The sequence below is a fragment of the Glycine soja genome, chromosome 16 (genome assembly GCF_004193775.1).
Source record: "Glycine soja cultivar W05 chromosome 16, ASM419377v2, whole genome shotgun sequence".
Taxonomy (NCBI): domain Eukaryota; kingdom Viridiplantae; phylum Streptophyta; class Magnoliopsida; order Fabales; family Fabaceae; genus Glycine; species Glycine soja.
The window spans coordinates 2,811,527-2,833,397 of record NC_041017.1 but is presented as its reverse complement, the minus strand read 5'-3'; the positions used below and the strand labels follow the sequence as shown (position 1 = coordinate 2,833,397).

Here is a 21,871-nt window from a genome sequence, read left to right as displayed (position 1 = left end):
TAAAAGAATTTATAGTGAAAAAAATTAATTTTTAATATATATATATATATATATATATATAGATAATAAAATAAAATTAAGTTTTTGAAAATTTTAAAAGTACTTAAATCTTAATTAATCACTACAACGGTATTTAGTTTTTTGATAAGTTGATTTCTCATTTCCTAATTTGTGATTTTCTTCTTGAAATGAGGTGATTTTTGTTTGAGTCTTCTTATCTTTGGTGAGATATGATGATTGTGCCCTTGTTGTATTTTGTCCAATTCATTCTTTGGTTCAGAATTTGTGATTTTCCTTTTGAAATGAGGTGTATTTCGTTCTTGTATATGTTCTTCTTATGGCATGAATAGGTGTGGATTTTAAAATGTCTTTTTCATTTCTACATGTGGTGCTTCACCTTGTATTAGTTTGATTTTCCATGATCTATTATATCCTCAGCTGATAAAATATTCTTTAGTTTTCTTTCTTATTTGTTGTTAGGATGATTTAAAAGTAAGCTGAGTACTTTTGAATATACTCAGTAGCCCTTTACTTTCAACTCTATCATGGCGGGAGACACTTCATGGATCAACCACTATGATGATGATGGTCGAAGGGAGACTAGCTAGGGAGGTTGGTTCATTTTTGGAATTTGGTGAGGAAGTTGATAAAGAAGGAACTAGTGTTTATGTGGGTGCACTTTTGCCTGATGAATTGGTGGAGCGTATCCTAGCCTATCTCCCCCCATTGCAAGCATTTTCAGAGCAAGATGTGTGTGTAAAAGATGGTATGAGATTGCTACCTCTAAAAGGTTTCTATGGAACCCTTCAAATTTGTTGCCACAAAAACCTTGGTACTTTATGTTTACTAACTCAGATGAACCATCTGGTTATGCTTATGATCCCACCCTTCGGAAATAGTATGGCATTGAACTTCCCTTGATTGAAACTTCTAATTGGTTCATTGCTTCGTTGTATGGTTTAGTTTGCTTCATGAACAATGACAGCAGAAGCAAATTATGTATGTGCAACCCCATTACCAAAAAAAACTACAGGAAGCTCGATGGGCCTCTAGGTTTGAAATCTCGTGACTACAATGCATTGGCAATGTCAATGAATAAAAAATCCCACAATTACAAAGTGGCAATTGTGAAATCAAAGCAAATCCCTGAGGATTTTGTCCAGTGGGGTATCTCAATTCATATATACGATTCAAAGAATGAGACCAGGATGACAAATTCAACAGAGGTTTTGATGGGGTGGAGAGGTGGTAATGAGAGTGTGATATGCAATGGTGTGCTATATTTTTTAGTTTACTCAGTCATGGGTGTTCCATCAGAAAGTTGTCATGCGCTGATTGCATACGATATCTCCCATTGCTCTTCGCAAACTACCTTGAGAAGGAGCTTTATTGCTCTACCTTGTTCACCAACATGTGGTCGTCTGATGAATATGAATGAGAAGCTTGTAATGGTGGGAGAAATTGGTAAGCATGATCGACCCGACATAACAAAAAGAGTTGGAGATAACTCTAAAATTTGAATTAATTTGATAGTTAATTTTGGTTAAAAATATTATAATTTTTTGTTAAAAATATTATAATTTTTTCACTTTATCATTATTTTTAAGGAAATAATAAATAAATTAATATCTTTGTAGTTTTTTTTATTAACATAAGTTAAAAGAAGAAGATTTAAGTGATTTCGAAAAAAATTGATATAAAGATTTGAAAAAAAAAAACTAGAAAAAGTTGAAGATTGAGATAGATCGTCCAATGCAAAGAAGACCCATGAAAAGCCCAAAGGCATGCTTAGCGCGAAAGCCTAGACTAAGTGTGAGGTCGCGTGAAAATTAAGCTACCTTGACCCTATTAAAAGGAGTAGCAAGTACTGGAAAAAAACACTCATTCCTACACACCTACAGAGACACCGAGACTAAAACTCCATTGTTGGAAGCCTGACATACCAACTCTTGTAATATAACTCTTTCTTATTATCTATTTAATACAATCTTGTTTCTATTGCTTTTTATGTGCTTAATTGTTTATTATGATTTGGTCATCCATATAATGTTTAGACAATAATGCATTGAAAAATGATTATTTCCTAAAAAATTGAGAAAAGGGTATCTAAATAAAATCATTGCTAGAAATAGATTAATATTCATTTAGCCCAATTCATGCATCTCTAATCTTAATACAATTTATTATTTTTCATCTTTAAAAAAAAATTGGAAGAAAAGAATAGATAAATTAGGCTTTTCATGCGGAAAACCAAAAATATAATGTCTTAGTAGATGTGGATAGAAACACGAATACTACGGAGAGAGAAAATTATTAATAACTTTGCAGCACAAATAGTTTGACATACTAAACCTCAACATATATAAATTCTGAATTCATCTTTTTATCATCATCTTTATCATTTATTTTTTTCTTATCTTTTACCTTATAATTTCTTATCTAGTTTATCTTCTATTTTTTTATCTTTATCATCTTTTATTTAAATCTTTATCTTATCTTCTATCTCTCTTTATCTTCTATTTTAAATTTCTTATCTCTTACTTTCTTTATATTTTATATTTAAATTTCTTATCTTTTGCTTGTAAATTGAGTTTGCATCAATCTAAATACAAATAAAGTCCATGTGTATTCAACACTCGGACTTCCAAATACTTTATTGTTTGAGATAATTTGGTGCACTTATCAATGAGTTAACCGTTCTTATATGGGTTCTTAATGATAGGAAGTGGGAAAAGATTGTTCGGATGCCTCACAAATACTTCCATGGCTTTGGGGAGTTTGATGATGTTTTTGCTAGCTATGGTACAGATGATCTAATTTACATTCAAAGTTATGGATCTTCACTGGTTTTTGCTTTGAGCCTAGACTTGAAATTTCTCCATAGGTTGTTCTCCACACAATCAATTGCTGCTATTGACACTTTTGTGTCTCAGTTTTTACTCCTTTGTTCTTCAAGTAAAAAGTTTAATATGATTTTTGTGTTTCAACAATTTATACAAAGTGTACTTGCTCTTGCTCATAAAGTTGGTTATTCATGGGTACTGGATTATTATATACCATTTGAAAATATAGCATAGCTACATATACTCAAGGATACTTTATTTTGATGTGTTTCCATGAGACTTGTATTATATCTACTTATCTGCTACCTGTTTTTCTTTGTTTTCCCTAAAATTGGAGGTTATCATGCATTCAAATATTTTTTATTGATTGCCAAAACAGAACAAAAAATCTTGATGTGGTGTAACAAATTTTTTATTTGTAAATTTTTCTTCATTTCTTTTATCACCTTTTTAACTAGGACAACATCTATTTCAAGGTTAGTACCAATTTTCTTCTGCCTAGCAGTGCCAGTGTCCTTTAGAATTGTGTAACCTTCAGGCTGTCATGTACTGACTTGTGTTGGATCCAAAATAATTACGTCATGTGCTATTATCTAATTGCTGGGAATCTATTGCATAGTTAGGGAAAGTTGTTCAGTGTTGAAACAGTCTTTACATGTCAGGTCTCATCTTAGAAGAAAAGAGGAAACAAAATTTCTTATATAGATATAGATAATATCTTTTTTAGTTGTACGGCTCCTTAATGATATTGAATGGGATTGTATGAAACTTTTTTTCTAGTTCTCTAGCACATGTAATATTGTAATCTCCTTGATTTAGTGATGAGCCAATGAGCACATGTGTGCTCAGATCACGTAATCTGTGTTGTGCATGCAGTCAAAGAGTGTGGTGGGTGTGTTGTCCGTACATCACATTATTTTATTTACGACAACCTGAAAGGTGAAACCTACTCTGTGTTGGTGGAGAAGTGAGGTCCACGCCTGCTATAACAAATTAAATTCCTCTAATTTTAAAATAAGCACATGTGGCACCTTAGTTTTATTCAATTTAATTCTAAGGAGTTGATTAAGTGAAACAAGATAAAATTTTGTATTGATTCGAACCTCCACTTATCTTTTTATATATATACTTCTGAATTATTATAATTATTTATACCTTAAATATATTAAAAACCCCAAAATATTTGGATAAAAAATGAGACTATTTTTTTAGGTTTAAAAACAAAAGGACTTTTATGGTTAAAAAACTTGCGAAATAAATTGTACATAGTTTAAATTAAAAAGTATGAGTAAACCAAATTTTATTTGACCCAAGTTTTCATTGATCAAATCCGTACAAAGCACAAAAAAAACCCTTTTTCAATTGACACATGGGAACTACTATTGGTCCCTACACTCTTTGCTATTAGCCCCTACAAACCTAAAAAAAGACCCTCTTATCCTTCTTAGTTCTCCCTTCCCCTTTCTCTTTCCCTTCCTTGTGCCACCAAGGTCCTAACCCTTCTTCTCACCCCCACCCAACCCATCACCACCACATCATCTCCGCCTCAAATTTGAGTTAGTGTTGCCCATCTTTGTGACTCCAAACTCCAGTTTTGCATATGCAACCACCTTCTTCTTAAACAACATTGCACGTCACTCTAGACTCTGAATTTGTGTGCATGACCCCCTTGGTGTAGCAACCAGCACGGCGCTCGCCACACCATCATTTCACCTCCATTTGTGTGCAAGACTAAACCTCCAAGGCTCTGCTTGTGCGATTTCCCCATTGTGCGATGGTGTTGTGGCGCATAAATCTATTGGTGTGGGTGTTGTTTGGGTTGCGCAATGAGTGACATGGTTATGGTTGAGGTTTGAGGATGTGAAGCACAAAGAAAGAAGAAGAGGCAAATAGAAATTCTATTCCCTTGTATAGTGTATAACAAAATTGAGTTTCCATTTTTTTGCACTCCCTTTAGAAAACAAAGAAAATACAATTCTTTGTATAATATACAATGAAATTGTGTTTCCGTTGTTTGTTTTTTTCACCTTCTTCAAAAAATAATAGAAACACGATTACATTGTATACTATATAACGAAATTGTGTTTCCTTTATTTTTTTTCACCCCCTCTGCAAACAATGGAAATGTGATTCCATTGTCTATTTTTTTTCCTCACAAAAGAGACATGATTATGTGATACAACACAACTGTATAATGAAATCGTGTTTTCATGAAAAGGGTAATTTTGAAAAAAAAAAAAGGTATCAGCCCCTTAGTAGGTGTCAATATCAAAGGGGTTGAGACCAATAGCAATCTCCTTGACACATTCGTTATCCATTGTGCTTGGCCCAGGTAAATATTGGTCTTCCTCATTTAATTCTACTTCTCTCCTTCTTCTTCTTTTGGTGAAGATTCCACTTCTCTGCTTATGTTATATTTATGTTTTAAGAAAATTAGGCTTGTTGACAATTATTTTTTTAATGTAGTTACACTTTTTTTAGACAAATTTATTTCTCTTTCAGGTTTGTTCGTAAGTTGGTTATTATACTGGCCTCCGCCTGCGATCCATTTTTCCGTGGTATCGTATTTGTATGTTTTATGTTGTCTGTTCTTGTTTGCTTTTTATGGACTTTTTTACAAAACTCCTTTTAAGGGAACGTTTTCTGTTATTCTGGTGACAAAAACAACTCATGATATATAAATAGTAAAAGTCGCTTTTACGAAAGCCGAGTATCTTTTTTACTTGGTTTGGTTTAAGAAAAATAAAAAGAATGTCTCCTTATTTAGTTCATAAAGAGAGAGAAAAAAATAAAATAATATAATCTTATATTTTTATTATAAATATTAATGAGAGGGGGAAGAGGTAAATTTAGTCGGTACAATCTACAAATTATAATATACTACATTTTCTTTCTTATAAATCATCAAACATTGGAGGGAAAATAAAAATCAAAAGGATAACAATTTTAGTCGTTTTATTGCTCCTTTCTTTTGCTTCAAATTTTAAAATTAAATTAGATAAAATAATAAGAAATATCCCTTCTTTACTGTTTATTTCCGATAGAAAACAATGTAAATTAAGTTTATATCAAAGTAAATAATTAAGGATATATCTGTCATTGAGTTAATGTAAGGTGTATTGTAATATTAAAAAAATAGGTTTAATATATTAATAACTGTTTCATTTTTTTGGAAATTTTTAATTAGGTCTCTAAAGTAAGAAAAAATTATAATTAATCTCCTAAAAAATTATAATTATGTCCTTGATCTTGTAATATATTTTTTTAATTCGATCCTTGTAGTTTATTTATGCCAGCTTGAAGGTGTAAATTTTTTTTTGCAGTTCTATTAATTTTTGAGACCCAATTGCAGAAATCATTGAAAAATCAACAGCCCAAACACATTTTTTTTAATTTACAAAATTAATTGAATTTCCTAAATAATTCAAGACACATATATTAAAAAAATAGATACAATCTTTTATATATATATATATATAAAAGATGAGAACACTTTATTACGTGAGAATATAAGAATAATTAATAATAATCATTAGATTATAATTATAAATAATAGACGATTGAGATAAAAATATTTAAAAATTAAAATTAAATTTTAATATAACTATTAAATAATTAAAAGATTCATCAAACAAATCACGTATTAAAAATACCTTAATTATTATTAATCCATCATCATCATCATGACTGTCATCATCTCCGTCAACATGATTATCATCACTGTTATTACTATCACCATCATCATCATTACCACTGTTATCACAGTTATCTTAATCCAATGATTGTTATTAGTTATTTTTATATTCTCACAAAAGCCGTAATATATATATATATTTATTTATTTATTTATAGTTATTAAATAAGACTACATTTGTATGCAAATAAAATAGAGGTTCATTATAATAGAAAAAATATCCCTTCCATCAAACATGGTTGGGGATACCTTCACCAAATAATAATGTATGCCTCATTGGGAGAAAGTTATAGTAAGTCCTAACTTATTATGTAACGTCTTCCCATATGTGGATATTTTTTTTTTCGAAGTAAGAACAGAAGACAATATTCTGGAGCTTATAACACTCACACAGTTTGTTTAACCAATCGAGTTAGACCATTTTGGTCTATATGTGGATAATGTGGATATGTGATATGCTTGAAAGTGGATTCTGAGGAAGCTTAAGACGGATCTTTGGTTTCTATGGTTACAGTCTTACTGTATACAATGGGGCCCTTATGGCATTATTTTGGAGTGATTTGTGCATTTTCTCTTTTTTGATTATATGGCAATAAGAGAATCTCGTGAATTTTCATAGGTTCAAAGTTCAATAGGTCTCTCCTTATTGAAACCAGTGTAAAAATGGCCTTGTTAAAATTTTGAAAAGTTAAAGAGGTTGCTTTCATTCTCTGTTGCATGATTCTCTTAACTGTTTTGCCTTTAAATTTTAGTTGGTTTTGTTCTTCAGGACACTACACATGTTACTTGTAGGCCAAACCTATTGCCATATGTGACATTTATAAGAGCTAAAGAGAACAATAGGCTTTTGTTGAGTAGCTTTGCTGTCCTTGTCGGGCCTCTTCAATTATGCTAGCTGCACATGTTTCCTGTGGTTTGAATAAACCTTCCCCTTTTGAAAGTTTGATTGTGTTATAATGTTTGGATTGTGAAGTGGAAGGCTAAATGGTGAAAAACATTGGTAGTGACTGAATAGGTTTTAAACTTGGAACCAATGGGACATGTCTTGTTTTCTAGCTAGATGTTTCTTTTGTAGATATACTGTGGCTTTTAGGATGAAGTGCGTTTGAACATGTGATCTGCTCCTTTCATGCACTTTGGGTGGTCTCAAACACTTTGAAAGATAGGTCAAGCTATGGTCAATTAATGTTACAGTATGTGTTCATTTCAACTTTTTGGCCTTGTGAGCCATTGTCATTTTCTTATGACCTTGCAGTATGTTTTGATCTTCGATCATCATGATACGTGTGAAAAGCAGAAGCTAACCTATGTCTTTTCATTATATGATTTAGGGTAAACAGAACAATCAAATCATGTGCCTAGTTTTTTTTTTTTATAAAATCATGTGCCTATAAGAAATGAAATGGTGGTTCATAAGTGAGTTTGTAACCCCTAACTTTGCACATGAAGCAGTCTTGAGATTTATAACTCCTCATCATATTTCATCTGTAGCTGAAAATGTTTCTTTTGCATATTGCTATGGACATTCTCAGTCTTGTAATAGTGCTTTCTGTGACTAGTGATTTGGCTTGCTTGAATAATAGATTAAATTATTGTCCCTGGTCTTTTAAAACTGTGCCTAGTATACTCTACTGTTTTTGAGCTTTTAGTGACTTTGCAGCTTTCTTTTACTTAGTCCAAATATTGTGCAATTTTCTGTCATTATATTAGATATTCACACATAAGCAAGACATAATTCATTGCCCATGTGAAGAACCCCCCTTTAAAAGTTATTTAATTATATTAGTTCTTGAATTCTGGTGATTGGTAATCGTAGTTTCTTCTAACAGGCGTGATTGTTATTCGTAACTTCTTAGACCTTAGTTGATAGAAGATGGTCCAGTTCTATTGGTTTTGTTAAAGTTATATGAGAGTAGAATCAGAGAAATCTATTTTAATTTCAAGTCTTATGGTTTTAAACTTTTAATTGTAGTAAAAACTTGAGAAACTAATACAACCTTGTCTAAGATAATCCAACCAGGTGCATTAGTAGTATCTACTTTTATGGTGCACAAATACTATATGGTTCATTTTCATCTTATATTTGAAATGTTTGTCTAGTTGTCTTGATGCTCAAATCCATACGAAATGGAACTATATAATCCATAAATTGAAAACAATAACTGAAAAGAAAGTTTGGCATTCATTCCATATCCAAATCTCAAAAATAAAATACTTTTAGGTAATACTTCTTTTATACTATCATCACTCTGGTTCAGTCTTTGGCTGACATTAAATATTTCTGGATCCGTCTCTGCTTACAGTAAATCAGTGAAGACTACAAAAATGTTTATGCTATACATTATTGTATACTTTGTCCTCTAAATAAATGTAAGTTATACTATTGCCTTTCCCGATGGATCCAGATGTTTGTCTTGTTATGCATCCTTGTGTTTGATGAAATATTGTTATAAACTTATTATTCAATTCGTCCCTTCTCAACTTGCATCCCATTGTTATCTTATCCTTCGGTTTGCGAAGGAGAGAAATATATAACTTTTTAGACCTTGTGTTGTGAAAGGGATAGATCATGGATGTATCTTATATATGCACAATTTATAAGCTAGACTGAAGCGACTACTGTTTAAAAGCTAAAGATCATATAATAATAATGAGTGCAATTTGCAGACTTATGCTTCTCTTTTCAGGTAAATGTTGTGCTAGTCTAGTCCCTATGCAGGTACTGCAATGATAATTATGCAATAATCTGGTCTCCTTGAATATTATTATTGAACATGTACATTATTCACCTGGCATTTGACTTTTCAATCTTGGGGTACAAAAGAACTTTGACCAAATGATATTAGAAATCAGCGTCCTGCAAAGTGGAAATTGAAGATATATATGTGTGTGTGTATATATATATATATCCTAAAGGACCTTAAAAATATAATAGCATTTGGTGATGTGTTAAATTTATGTGTGAAAGCACTCTTCAATTTGTTTGACATTGGTTGATTTATTTCATGGAGCAATAATGTCATCTGTGCCAAGATGTACCGGGGTCCTCTCTAATGGGTTTGTACCAAGGTCCTATGGAAAGGTTCTCCAATGCTTTCCGTACGCGTGTAGCATTCAATTCTGTCCATCTCTTGTACTAGTAGATATTTAACGAGGAAGACTTTTTCTTCTTTCAGGTTAAATGCCAGCCATTAGATTAAAGGGTCACAAGAAAAAAATGAGGGAAAAATTAATGGTTAAGATTTCTCTTTCATCAGAGCTGACCATGAGGATTAGATCCACACTCAGATTAAGTGTTTTTTAGGTGGTTGCTGGTCCAAGGTAAGTGAGGCAAGGCAGAGAGTACAGTAGGTTTGGTGGTGTTACTAGCAAGAATTTTGATGATGACTAGGTTATAAAATGATTTTAGCAAATGATCTTCGAGAGGAGTCTTAGATCTCACGTGTGGGGGGTAGAGTCTCATATTTATAAGTGAGGGTGGTTGATCCTAGAGTATGTGCCAGTTACCAATTCTGACAACTTGGCGGGTTACATGTCGATGCAAAGTTTGAGAGACCATTAGATGTCTACTATTCTGGTGTGACAGAACATGATTCACAAAACATGATTTGGTGTGACAAAACATGATTCACATAATGGGAAGGGTGTGTGGGCCTTCCTAAAAGGACATCATAAATACAATACATTTCCTCGTAACGCTTGTTAGGTTGAAGTTACTAAATGGCTTGACATAAGATGTAGACCTCAACTGATTATTAACAATGTTTATAGTTCTTCGTGGACTTGGAAGATCTCACTGAGGTTTTGTGCATCAACCATTAGGGTATCTCAAATAAGTTCCATTGAGTTGGACTTGTCTAGAGGCCCAACCCAAACCAGAAGGTTAAGAATATTTTCTTTTTTAGGGTTTATGCATGCATGTGACACATTAGGTCACTTAGTTAGAATCCCCAAACTTTCACCAGGTTATGTATTGACTATTGAGCTTGTTGAATTTTATCTCTAGACATATGCGATGACTTGTAGTTCCCTTGTACAAAATTATAAATAACAAACCATTATAATTTGTTATATTTGTATTTTTAATATAATTTTAATTGATGTTTCCTAGTCAATTACTATAATTTTTACTTTATCCTTGATATTGTACCTCTCATTTTAGAGGATACAAAACCCTTTTACCTTTACTTGTTCAGGTTAACTTGGTTTTTGCTAATTATTTATTATTTAATAAGTTGTACTTTCATTATAACGAAATATACTCCAATGAAAAAAAATAGAACATTAAGTAACCATAATTTATGAGTTCCTCATAAAGCTTGACAATCTGAGGGAAGGTGAACGTTGCAGCACAGAGAAAAAAAAATGGTAATGTATTACATGCACTAGCACTACACAACATTACCCATGCATGTTGGATATGTAAAAAGCTATGTTGTTAATGTCAGTTGGGAGCAAAGTTTTAGACCACAACAATCTATTCAAGAAGGAAAAGGATGCTACTTCAAAAGCAGTTAAATAATTATTATTGTGGTCCCCTAATGAAATTAACTTGGGAGCGCGGGTTGGGAGTTCGTAATAAATGCAATTATCCGATTAGTTACCATGAACATAGGTGTGATGGCAATGCCACTGTTCAATTAACCGTCTTGGGTGGTAAGCATATATTGTCATTGATGTTGATTGCAAGACAGAAAAAAGGGGGTGATAAGTTTGCAAAAGGTCTACCCACAAGGGCACAAACCCCCTCTATGAATAGTAGTACCATTTTGCATGGGCTTTTCATGATAAAAAAATGAAAAAAAAAAGAAATTAATTTCAGAAGTTGAAGCAATTGCTAAAGGTATAAATTATAGGGAAGATGGACCACAATCTCCATCTAGTTCATGGCTTCATGATTATGAGGATCACAAGGACCATGTGCAACATTGTGGACCCAAATTAGTGGACCATGTTTGCCTAGCTTAAGCCCAAAATCGGTGCACTGACCAGGACAACACAACATGAATCCAAAGACCTATACATTCCAATATCTCCAGAAGCCGCATGCTAAAAAGTTTTCAATCTTCCCTAAGTCAGACATTTTAGTCATAATTGCATGCATAAACATAGTTCTTGATGAACAAATCCAAGACCCAATTGATCTTCTAGATTCCATAGTATAGCTTTAGCTTATGCTTAGATTAGATTAGCATGAAAGAAAGCAAAATGACAAATTCAAAATTGGATCACATACCATAACTTTTGGCTTTTTTTCCCCTACTTCCTTCCTCTTTTCCACTCCTTGTTTTGCCTCATGACATCTTATGCTCGTCTAGTACCTACAGGTTAGGAGTTAGGAAGGACACACACCTTAAAAAAAGACATATAAAATCAGAAAAAAAACGAGGAATCTATCCATCATTATAATGAGACTGGAATGTCAGTCCACTTCAATTTTATTCTAGCATCCTATGACATAATTAATTAAAATCAAATTTGAGTAAGTACTTAGTACTCACGTACTTATATATTTATTAATTCGGTTATTAAAATTACCTTTAATAAAAACTGATATATATATATATATATATATATATATATATATATATATATACACCTCATTATTTTAAAAATTTATAATAAATTAATATAATATTTTCAACATATTATTTTCTTAAAAAAACAGTATATTTTGCTTTTAAAAAAACGGTATATTGTACGAATGTTGTTCTATAAAAAATAAATTCCAACTAAAAGATTTGATAAAAACTCAGTTTTTTAAATGATGATTTTACAAGCATCTAGTCACATTTAAAAATAATAAATAGATTTTATTTTAAGTATTTTAATTTTAAATTCTTAACATATTTCTTTAAAACAATGTAAACTTTTTGTGAGAATTTGCTCATTTAATTATGAATATAAAACAAATGTGTAAATATTCATTATATCTTATAAATAAATAATATATACATTGATAATATAAATGTATTTTATATATTGTTATAATACATACCCTGTTAAATTCATATATAATTTTAAGGGATAAGATTATGTTATTTATAATTTAAAATATGAATCTTAAAAAAAAAGAGATTTATGACGGATGCTAAAATCGAAGATGTTAAGATGCTGAGGCATGAGGGAGCAGGGGATTTAGGAATAACTCCACAGATCAACCACGTTTATAAATTTTCTCGTACCTATTTACATATATTCAATTAATAATTCTTCTCAATTAAAATAAATTTTTACCAAACCACTGTATTTAATACTATTAGTCCATTCTTTTCATGATAAGAGAACATGATTTATGTCAACTATAGGTTCAAAAATTAATTTCATTGGCAATATGTCATTTGGCAGGTTTAAAATTTTTTTACAATAAAAGTTAAACATAAATTTATTCGTTAAATAAATCATTATATATATAAATATAACAAAATCTTATATGACTAAGTTAATTTTATAAATTTCCTCTTAATCCATTTGTTTTTGGTCCTTGTTCAAAAAACATAAAAAAAAGAAAACAAAACAAAGACATAACACAAACAATTTAACAGAGAGGGGGACAAAGGTAGCCAAGACAAGGATGCTGGGGATAAGAACTCAACGACAGTGGACCCAATTAAGAAGGAACTGCTGAGGTGGCTAAAATTTTGGGAACACTTAAACTGAGGTAACTTCGTTCAGGAAACGGGCATAGAAGAAGACACAGAAACGGAAACATTGTCAACTCTGAAAAAAGAAGAAAAAAAGGAAGCACTTCAGGCTTCAGCACTTGAATCAAATTGTTAAGGGGAGGCAGAGAGAGAAAGAGAGATCTGAAAAAAAGAAATAAAAAATGGATTTTTTTGAAATTTGAACAAAATGGGTTCAAGAGAGAGAGAGTGTGTGTGAAATGGATAGGAGAGAAAAAAGTTTAGAGGGAGGGGACAAAAGGGGTTGTGGATTAATGGTGGAAAAGTTGAGGGAAGGGGTTTCGGTGGGGAAAAAGGGAGGGCCTAGTACTCCACCACCCACATGGAGACTTGAGCAAAATGGTGGTGATAAGGTTCAAGAGTTTCTTAACTTTTCCACTTCAACTCTTTCTGCTAGAAAGCTCTGTGCCAACCTCTGGGAAGTTCTGCCCCACCACCAACAGCAACAACAACACACCCCACTTGTCAAAATGAACAAGCTTGGCACCACCCTCCGCCGCCGCCGGAGCCACCGTAACCGCCGCCGCCGGAGCCAACACCCTATGGACACTGGCTCTGAAGTGAACAACAACAGCCAATTAGCTGAGCCTCCAGGCACCCCTTCTGATTCTGATCAGGTTTTGTCTCAGTTCATGTTTTCCCCTTGCAGAAGTGAAAAAAAAAATGCCCTTTCTTTCCGATTAACTTCTTGTTTTTTGTTTTTGGAAAGATTTTTTTTCTTTCCCATGTATGATTTGGTTTTGTGCTAGTTCAGAAGAAGTGATTGGAGGAATTTCTACCCTTGACTTTTGTTGTTTCTTGCTGGCTTTAACTTCACCACTTCTTGTTGTTGAACAAGATTTTACTCCCTTGGGATCTGATTTGGTGGGTAGGGTGTCCCATCTGCTTCACTTAGTTCCATCACACACATATACGTGCCTAACTTTTTCTTTAAAGTATTTTTTAGAATAAGTTTCTCCCCATCATTTTGTTGAGTTCCTTTCTTGTGCCTTAGAAAGGGAAATTTCAGTTAAAATTTGGTAATGGGCTTGGTTTGTTACTTTATGTGTGTCTTCAAGCAAGTGGTTTGGATGTAAAAGAAATTGTGATTTAACTTGTCTTATTGTAGAATTATGCTGTTGACCTTCTCTTTGTACCTTACTTAGATTAGATGGTTTTTACTCATTTTACATTGCTTTATTATCCAGTGGTTTCCTTCCTTGCTTGCTGAAAGTCTGCTTTAATTTCTCCTTAGATGGTTTACAATTTTCATCCTTGTTGGTTGTATTCATTACTTCACTTTATATTCATTGCCTAAAACTATCGCAAGTGTACTGCTGTTTAGATGTGTTGACATTCTTTGTATTGTGTAATTTCTAACTGAAGCTAGAATAGGTTATAAATCAGCTAGGAGCTTCTTATGAAGAGGGGTGATTCTGTCCATATAATTGCATTCCTCTGTGCTTCAATTTGGCTAGAATATGATCTATTTAATTTCTTTCCCTGAGATTCCTACCTCACCTTTAGTTGACATTGTTCCCATTGGTTGTTAATAAAACTCTACATATATCGCAATTAGTCAAAGGAGTACCTGTACTGCTTTTAGTTGCAAAGTAGCTAGCATCATGCTACTGAATAAGTGAGAAAATAGAGATTTTTAAATATTCAGTTTCATTCTTGAAGTTAAAATTGTGGTCAGCATTTTTGGGTTCTATTGTTGAATGGAAAAGTATCAGTATGGTGTGTCTTTTTCTTTTACATGATGTTTTAATGTTTTATTTTTTATTGAAGGACTGACAGTTTCCCTATGCCTTATTGCAGCTGGCATCATCTGCTAGTAGCTCGAGGAGGCATGTTGCAGCATCACCTGTTCAGCACCGTGGATCAGTGGAAAGAAATGGCTGTGCTCTACAGCCTGTATCCCCTGCCTGCTACAGTAGCTCAGAGGAAGTAAGCATATTTTTATCCATTTGAATCTTGAGCAGTTCAATGTCAGATTTTCATTGTTCCTAATAAATATTTAATTACTTGGCAAGTTGTGATGAGTTTTGAAGTTTTATAGCTTTTAACATATTGCTATATATATGAATTTTTAAATGATAAGGATACTGACTTTACCCTTTCGGATTCTTCAATTTTGCTTCTCATCTGTTCTTGTCATCAGCTTTTTCTTTGTAGGGAACATTATTTCTTAACTCTGGGGGGTGTCAGCTCAGTTTTAGGAGCATTATTTCTTATGACATTCATGTGAAACATTTTGCCCAAGAACAAATTTTGTAAAATCTAGTAGTATCAAAGCAGGAGACAGAACAATGATTCTTCATATGATGGGAAACATATTCTGGTTGTACGTATATGTCATTACTGTATTGTGGACATATTGAAGCTAATTCTGCATGATTGAAATGATTCTCATAATCCATTATTAAAGGAAAAAAGTCAATGATTAGATCAGTTTGTTTTTGCTCTTTAGTTTATTATGTCATTGAACATGTATTCCTCAATTTTCTATCTTGATTTTTGAGTATTCTTACAGCATTTGTTTAAGTTGTTTAACTTAAAATTTTATGGGATTAAATGATGGATTTCTACCAAGATAATCTTCAACAACAATCTCTAATTAATTTGTAAGATGATCACTTTGTTGATGATTTCTGAGTTTTTGATTTGATGCCTTGAAGTTGATTAGCCTGAACTTCATACCTAATTTATGAGTCTTGATGTGTATATTTTTTGCATCTCTCAGAAACATTCTGTAGACCTGGCAATGTTTAAAATGTTTTTTCATCTTTTGGAGATGGTATAAAATGATGTGAATGCTATTTGCATAAAAAACAGGTGACTTCATATAAATGTACAGTAACCCCCACAAGTTCCGTAGACTTCAAAGGTAGAATTGGAGAGTCAAGTTACAATCTTAAAACGTCCAAAGAATTACTTAAGGTACTCAACCGTATTTGGAACCTTGAAGAACAGCAGGCATCAAATATATCAGTAGTGAAAACCTTAAAAATGGAACTAGATCGCTCTCGGGCACAGATAAAGGAGTTACTACGAGAGAAGCAAATGAATAGGCATGAAGTAGAGAACTTGATAAAGGAAATTACAGTTGACAAACTTATTAGGAAGAACAAAGAACATGGTAGAATTAAAGCTGCAGTTCAATCAATCAGGGAAGAGCTAGAAGATGAGAGGAGGCTACGTCAGCATTCAGAAAGCCTCCATCGGAAGCTGGCTAGGGAGCTTTCTGAAGTGAAGTCTTCCTTCTCTGGTTGTTTGAGAAATCTTGAAAGAGAGAGAAAAGCACGAATCCTCTTGGAGAATTTGTGTGATGAGTTTGCCAAAGGAATAAGAGACTATGAACAAGAGGTACATTCTCTTAGGCGGAGTTCTGAGAAGGGTCAGGGTCAGGTTAAAGGGAATGATAGCCTTGATAGGCTAATACTTCACATTTCAGAAGCTTGGCTTGATGAGCGCATGCAGATGAAGCTAGCTCAATCTGACGGTGGTCTCATAGAGAGAAATTCAATTGTTGACAAGTTAGGTTTTGATATTGAAACATTTCTTCATGCCAAACGATCAGTTGATTTGAAAAAATATGGATACTCCTCCCCAAAGGAGCTCAAGGAAATTCACCCTTGTCAGCAGTCATTGGATTCCTTCCCACTAAAAGAGGCTGGAAGTGCACCTCAAAATATGGCTCAGGAAGATTCCATTGACACCAACTTTTTTGAGCCAAAAATGGCTAATGGTGAAGGACTCCAAAATATCAGCTCCAGACTGCAAGCAAACATGAGCAGGAACATATCATATGATGATAATGAGAGGTTTTTTGCTGATAGGAAATCGAGCGAAATGGGAGAAGACAACACAGCTCTACTAAATGAAGAGACCAGACATGATCCACAAGAGAGTGATATACCCTGGATCCTGAGAATGAGCTCAAGTCACAGGCCAGATATCCTGGTTGCAAACAGTTCGATGTCATCAGAAGGTGATAAAGTTTATCCCGAGAGTATTTGCAAGGAAGATTCTTGTGTTAAGTCTGCAGTTACAGCTAATGGTAGTCCTGCAAGACTGTGGAAATCAAAGTTGTCTGCTTCGGATTTTGACAAATCTGAGTCTTCTACCAAATTGCCCAAGGGAGTAAAGGAAAACACACTGATGGCAAAACTCCTTGAAGCGAGATTAGAGGCACAGAAATCTCGCTCTAGAGCCAGTAAAAGCACTTCTGGATCAACTAGAGAAGCTTATAATGAGAATATGGAATAGTACTGTAGGATCTTTCATCAAATTCTAGTAACCATTTTGTACACATGAATCTTTTAGCTATTTACATGGTTGGATGGAAATCAGAGTTGTATCCATTATGTAAAAGATGTTTGAAGTCACTAGTGATCTGGGGTATGTAGAATTGACCTTATTTTCCAAAAATCCACTAGCTATATAGCCCGGAATCATGACATTGAATCACAATCCCATGTGTAGAAAATCTGAGATCATAAATTTTTGTGACCTTTTCGACGACATAACCATCTTAAAATGTGACCTTTTCGACGACGTCTTATAGATATGTCTTATTAGTGTAAAACCTCTTTGTATTACCATCCAATAAATTAACTATGTAATCTTGTCAACATACTCATTAAAAAAACTTAAAATAAGTTGTTTTCCTTACGTCTCCTTTGCACAATCTCTATTTTGGATGTTTTTCTTACGTCTCTTATAGTCTTATATATAAGACGTCGTCGAAAAGGTCACATTTTAAGATGGTTATGTCGTCAAATTGTCTCAGAATAGTTCTCATTCTAGGATGGTTGTGATGTCTAAATCATTTTAGAATAACTTCTAATTTGAGACGATTATGACGTTATAATTGTCTTAGAATAGTTCTTATTCTAAGACGGATTCAATGTCATAACCTTCTTAGAATAGGAATTATCCTAAAATGATTTAGACGTCACAATCATCTTAGAATGAGAATTATTCTAAGACGATTTTGATGTCATAATCGTCTCAGAAGAAAACGTTTCTAAGACGATTAACAAACCATTGTCGAATGTGGTGTGACATTCGACGACGTTGGCTACAATGACGAATTGACGATGAAAAATCATCGTGGAATGTCAAAAACAATCGTCATTGAATCTGCGTTTTTTAATAGTGATATATGCCCTATAATGTTGGAATCCATATTCAAAGAGAAACTGTTATTATTTGTGAAGGGTGCCGATTGCTGTTAAGTGATTAACACCAAAAAAGACCGAAATCCACCACCCAAATGCTTCCTGCATTTCCTCTATTTCACTCTTCTTTAACTCTCTCCCTTAGCTCTCATCCATTATGCTTTCTTTTCTTCCTTGTTGTATTGTTTACCACTTTTTTCCTTCATTACAATGTTTTGCATTAGCTCTTCTCATCGAATCATTTCACTGAGCTTGCACATTGTTGGTCTTATGATTCCAAGTAATTAGCCTTACTATCTGATAATTCAGTAGTTCCACATTTTGTGTATTCCTCCTTTGTTCTTATTGTCATGAGTGACGTGATAGTAACATTTCTGGGCACTTTTTTTTAAGGAACAGGTATTGGAAAAAAGAATTTTAGATGAATTAAAAGTTTGAATATCTTAGGCCTCTCAATTTCCTCCAAAAAATTTACATACATATCCCAACTTTGAAGTTTGGATACCATAAAAATCAGAAGGGCAACTTGTGTGTCAACAAATTTTGCACTTTCTAACACTAGAAATTCAGCAGGGATGGGAGAGCTTGTTTCATGAAAATGTGCGACCGCAAGAATGGATTTTCTGATGGCATGTAATATCTCATTATTTTATTATATATATTTTTTTCTCGATTGTTCCAATTTGAGAACTGAGATAATTCAGTTTCAAGCACTTTTCAAGTTTTGATGGAATGATATAAACAGTTCAGTATTCACTTATCAGTCAAATTAAGACAATGTCCAGACTTCAGAGCACAAAAATTACTAGATTAGTCCTCCAATGTAACAATTTCTTACAAATTCTATTATTCAAATAGAACAATCACCCAGCATAAAAGTTGTCCTTATAACCTTGGATACACAACCAAGAACTGTGCAAAAAATTGAGACAAAAAATAAGTTAAATTCGTACACGTTGAGCATATTATGGACACAAGCACCACGAGCAGGAAACAATATTGAGCATATTACTCAATTTGTTAACAAACTTGTTCACTTGGCACTTAACTGAAGTCACATATTATTTATAGCATCAGAAAAGGTTCACAGTTTTCACAGTAAAATTACTATTTATATAAATCTATGAAGACGTGAATTATGCCTTAAATTGCTATCCTTGACAACAAACAATCACTTGTGCCATTAGTTAATTTGGGATTAGTCTTTAGTGTTTTTTTTTAGATATCCTGAAAAAAAAAGCAGGAAACGGTTGATATAATTGAGTATGCAAGTTTGGTAAAAACAAAAAATTGAGTATGCAAGTAACTTTATTTCCATGTTGACTTTGATAGGGCGATCCTAACTGCGCTAAATATTTTAGAATCCGAAATTATTAATGTACAGTTTTTATTTTTATTTTTATTTTTTTAGTGAATTGCACAGTTTTTATTTGAAGAAGTATATCCGCAGATTTTTAATACGGACCAAGGCAAAAATCATGCAAAAAAATCAATATATGTGATATTTCAATATAAAAAAACCGGGGGGAAAAAATAAATAAAAATGGACAAGATAATACTGTATGAGATTTAAAAGTAAAAAAACTGAAAATTAAGGTCAGATCTACATAATTTTATATGACAGAATTCTTATATAAATATTGAAAAAATAATTAAATGCGAAATCTGTCGATCATAAGTTTGTATTCCCACACAAGCTAGCATTACCAAAATGATGAATCATCATTACACTATCAACACGGTAGATCCTAATCAGACGATTGAAGGGAAAAGATCCCAATCAGCTGGAATCATCTTTAAATTAAATTTAATATAATGCTTCACCAATCCTCGAACATCAATATCTTGTTTTGAGATTATCTAATAAAATATTTTATGCTCAAATTCAATGGTCCAGATTACACATCAAGCCTAGGTCTTGGCCTATATAAACCCAATGTTGAAGAATTTCCAAGCATCACAAATCCCTCTTAACAATTGCATATATATTTGAGTAGTCCTTTTTTAGTTTAAACAATCAAGGATTTTGGGTATGAATAAACTCAAGTTGGAGCTCTCTGCACTCCAGTGTTGAAGGAGGTGATGGTAAACCCTAGCTGCTAATTCATGGTTACCTTTGGCTTCCCATAAGGAAGCATGTGAAAGTCATGGGTTTACATGAATATGGAGACGGGGTTGCCTTGATCTTTTGGTATTGGAGTGAAGGGAGCTCCGAATTAGGCCTTCTTAACTAAATACTCACTTTATATATTATATGCATGGTTTCTGAAAAACGGTTTATCATTACAATTTAAACTGCAACATAAATATTTTTATTTTCTTATTGTGATTGTAAGTACGGTTACATCAGTTATATTTGTGTATACGTAATTTCTCGAAATTTTAATGATGGCAACAAAATATCAACTTCAACCACAATCTAATATAAACCTTAGATTATATATATGCATGTCATGCTTTCATGGTTGCAGGTGTTATGTTTCACACCCCTCTTTTCATGTGTTTCTCTTTTTTATTATTTTTTTTATCTTTTTAATTTCCATGACATCATTTTGTAAATTTTGTTTAGCTTATTTTCTAGTTCTTATCTCTCTCCCTTTTATGGGTGTATATCCACTTGGTATGAGAAATAATTATTTTCCTACATACATATGTTGCTAATCGCATGTTGCGGGTTTTTTCGAAGGATTGGAAACCGAATAGGCGAGAAGAGTTGTTTTTGAATTGAATGAGACTGATCTTGTCAGGAACATCAACATGTTTCAACCTAGCTAAATCAAAAGTGAGTGAAGAAATGGAAAGCACGAGCCATCAACTGAAAAGAGAAAAATGAAACAACAGAGGGACAAAAATCTGTGCAGAAGTTCTTTAGAAGTTAATATGATATTGAAAGTATTTGGCGGAAGAGATTGGAATGTTTCTTGTCTTTACAGTCAAACTTTTAAAAGAGTCGAATATTCCTGCACCATACTTTATTTTTTATATTCTTGCGGATTGATAAAATTAATTCATTAATAAGATTCTTCCTATATGTTATTTTGAGATATTCATTTGCTCTAGCTAAAAGTTATATTTTTCATTTGGTAGTTTAGATTAGTGTTTTTTAAAAATAGACTGATCATTGAATTGATAAAGACATTGTCTCGCGATTTTATTACTTTATTTATAATTAAATATTCCAAAATAAGAATAATAATGAAATATATTTTTAATTAATATAATATATTAAAATAATAATTAAATAAATTTAAAAAATTAAGTAAAATTTTAAATTGATACTCCTTTAATTTATCTCATAATGACTGATGTTTAAAATTTCCCACATGATGAAAAAAATTATGATAAAAATATATATAATTAATAATAATCTATCAATATATCTCATATATAAGTCTTTATAAAATCTTTGAGGAACCTAGATTTAAAAGAGTTGTTTTTTATCCTTATCTTCATTTCTTTTAAATATAATAGTTTTAATGATTAATT

At 32.5% G+C, this 21,871-nt stretch overlaps 1 protein-coding gene and 1 pseudogene across 1 annotated transcript; both read left to right on the top strand.

Annotated features, from left to right (window-relative positions):
• Positions 1 to 545: 545 nt before the first annotated feature.
• Positions 546 to 4,673, top strand: LOC114391069 (annotated as a pseudogene).
• Positions 4,674 to 13,098: 8,425 nt separating this feature from the next.
• LOC114390759 (uncharacterized protein At5g41620-like) lies at positions 13,099 to 17,754 on the top strand. The gene is made up of 3 exons (XM_028351635.1): positions 13,099 to 13,837; positions 15,021 to 15,149; positions 16,038 to 17,754. The coding sequence occupies exons 1-3, from the start codon at positions 13,421 to 13,423 to the stop codon at positions 17,469 to 17,471; spliced, it is 1,980 nt and encodes a 659-aa protein (XP_028207436.1). The 5' UTR covers positions 13,099 to 13,420; the 3' UTR covers positions 17,472 to 17,754.
• Positions 17,755 to 21,871: the final 4,117 nt, after the last annotated feature.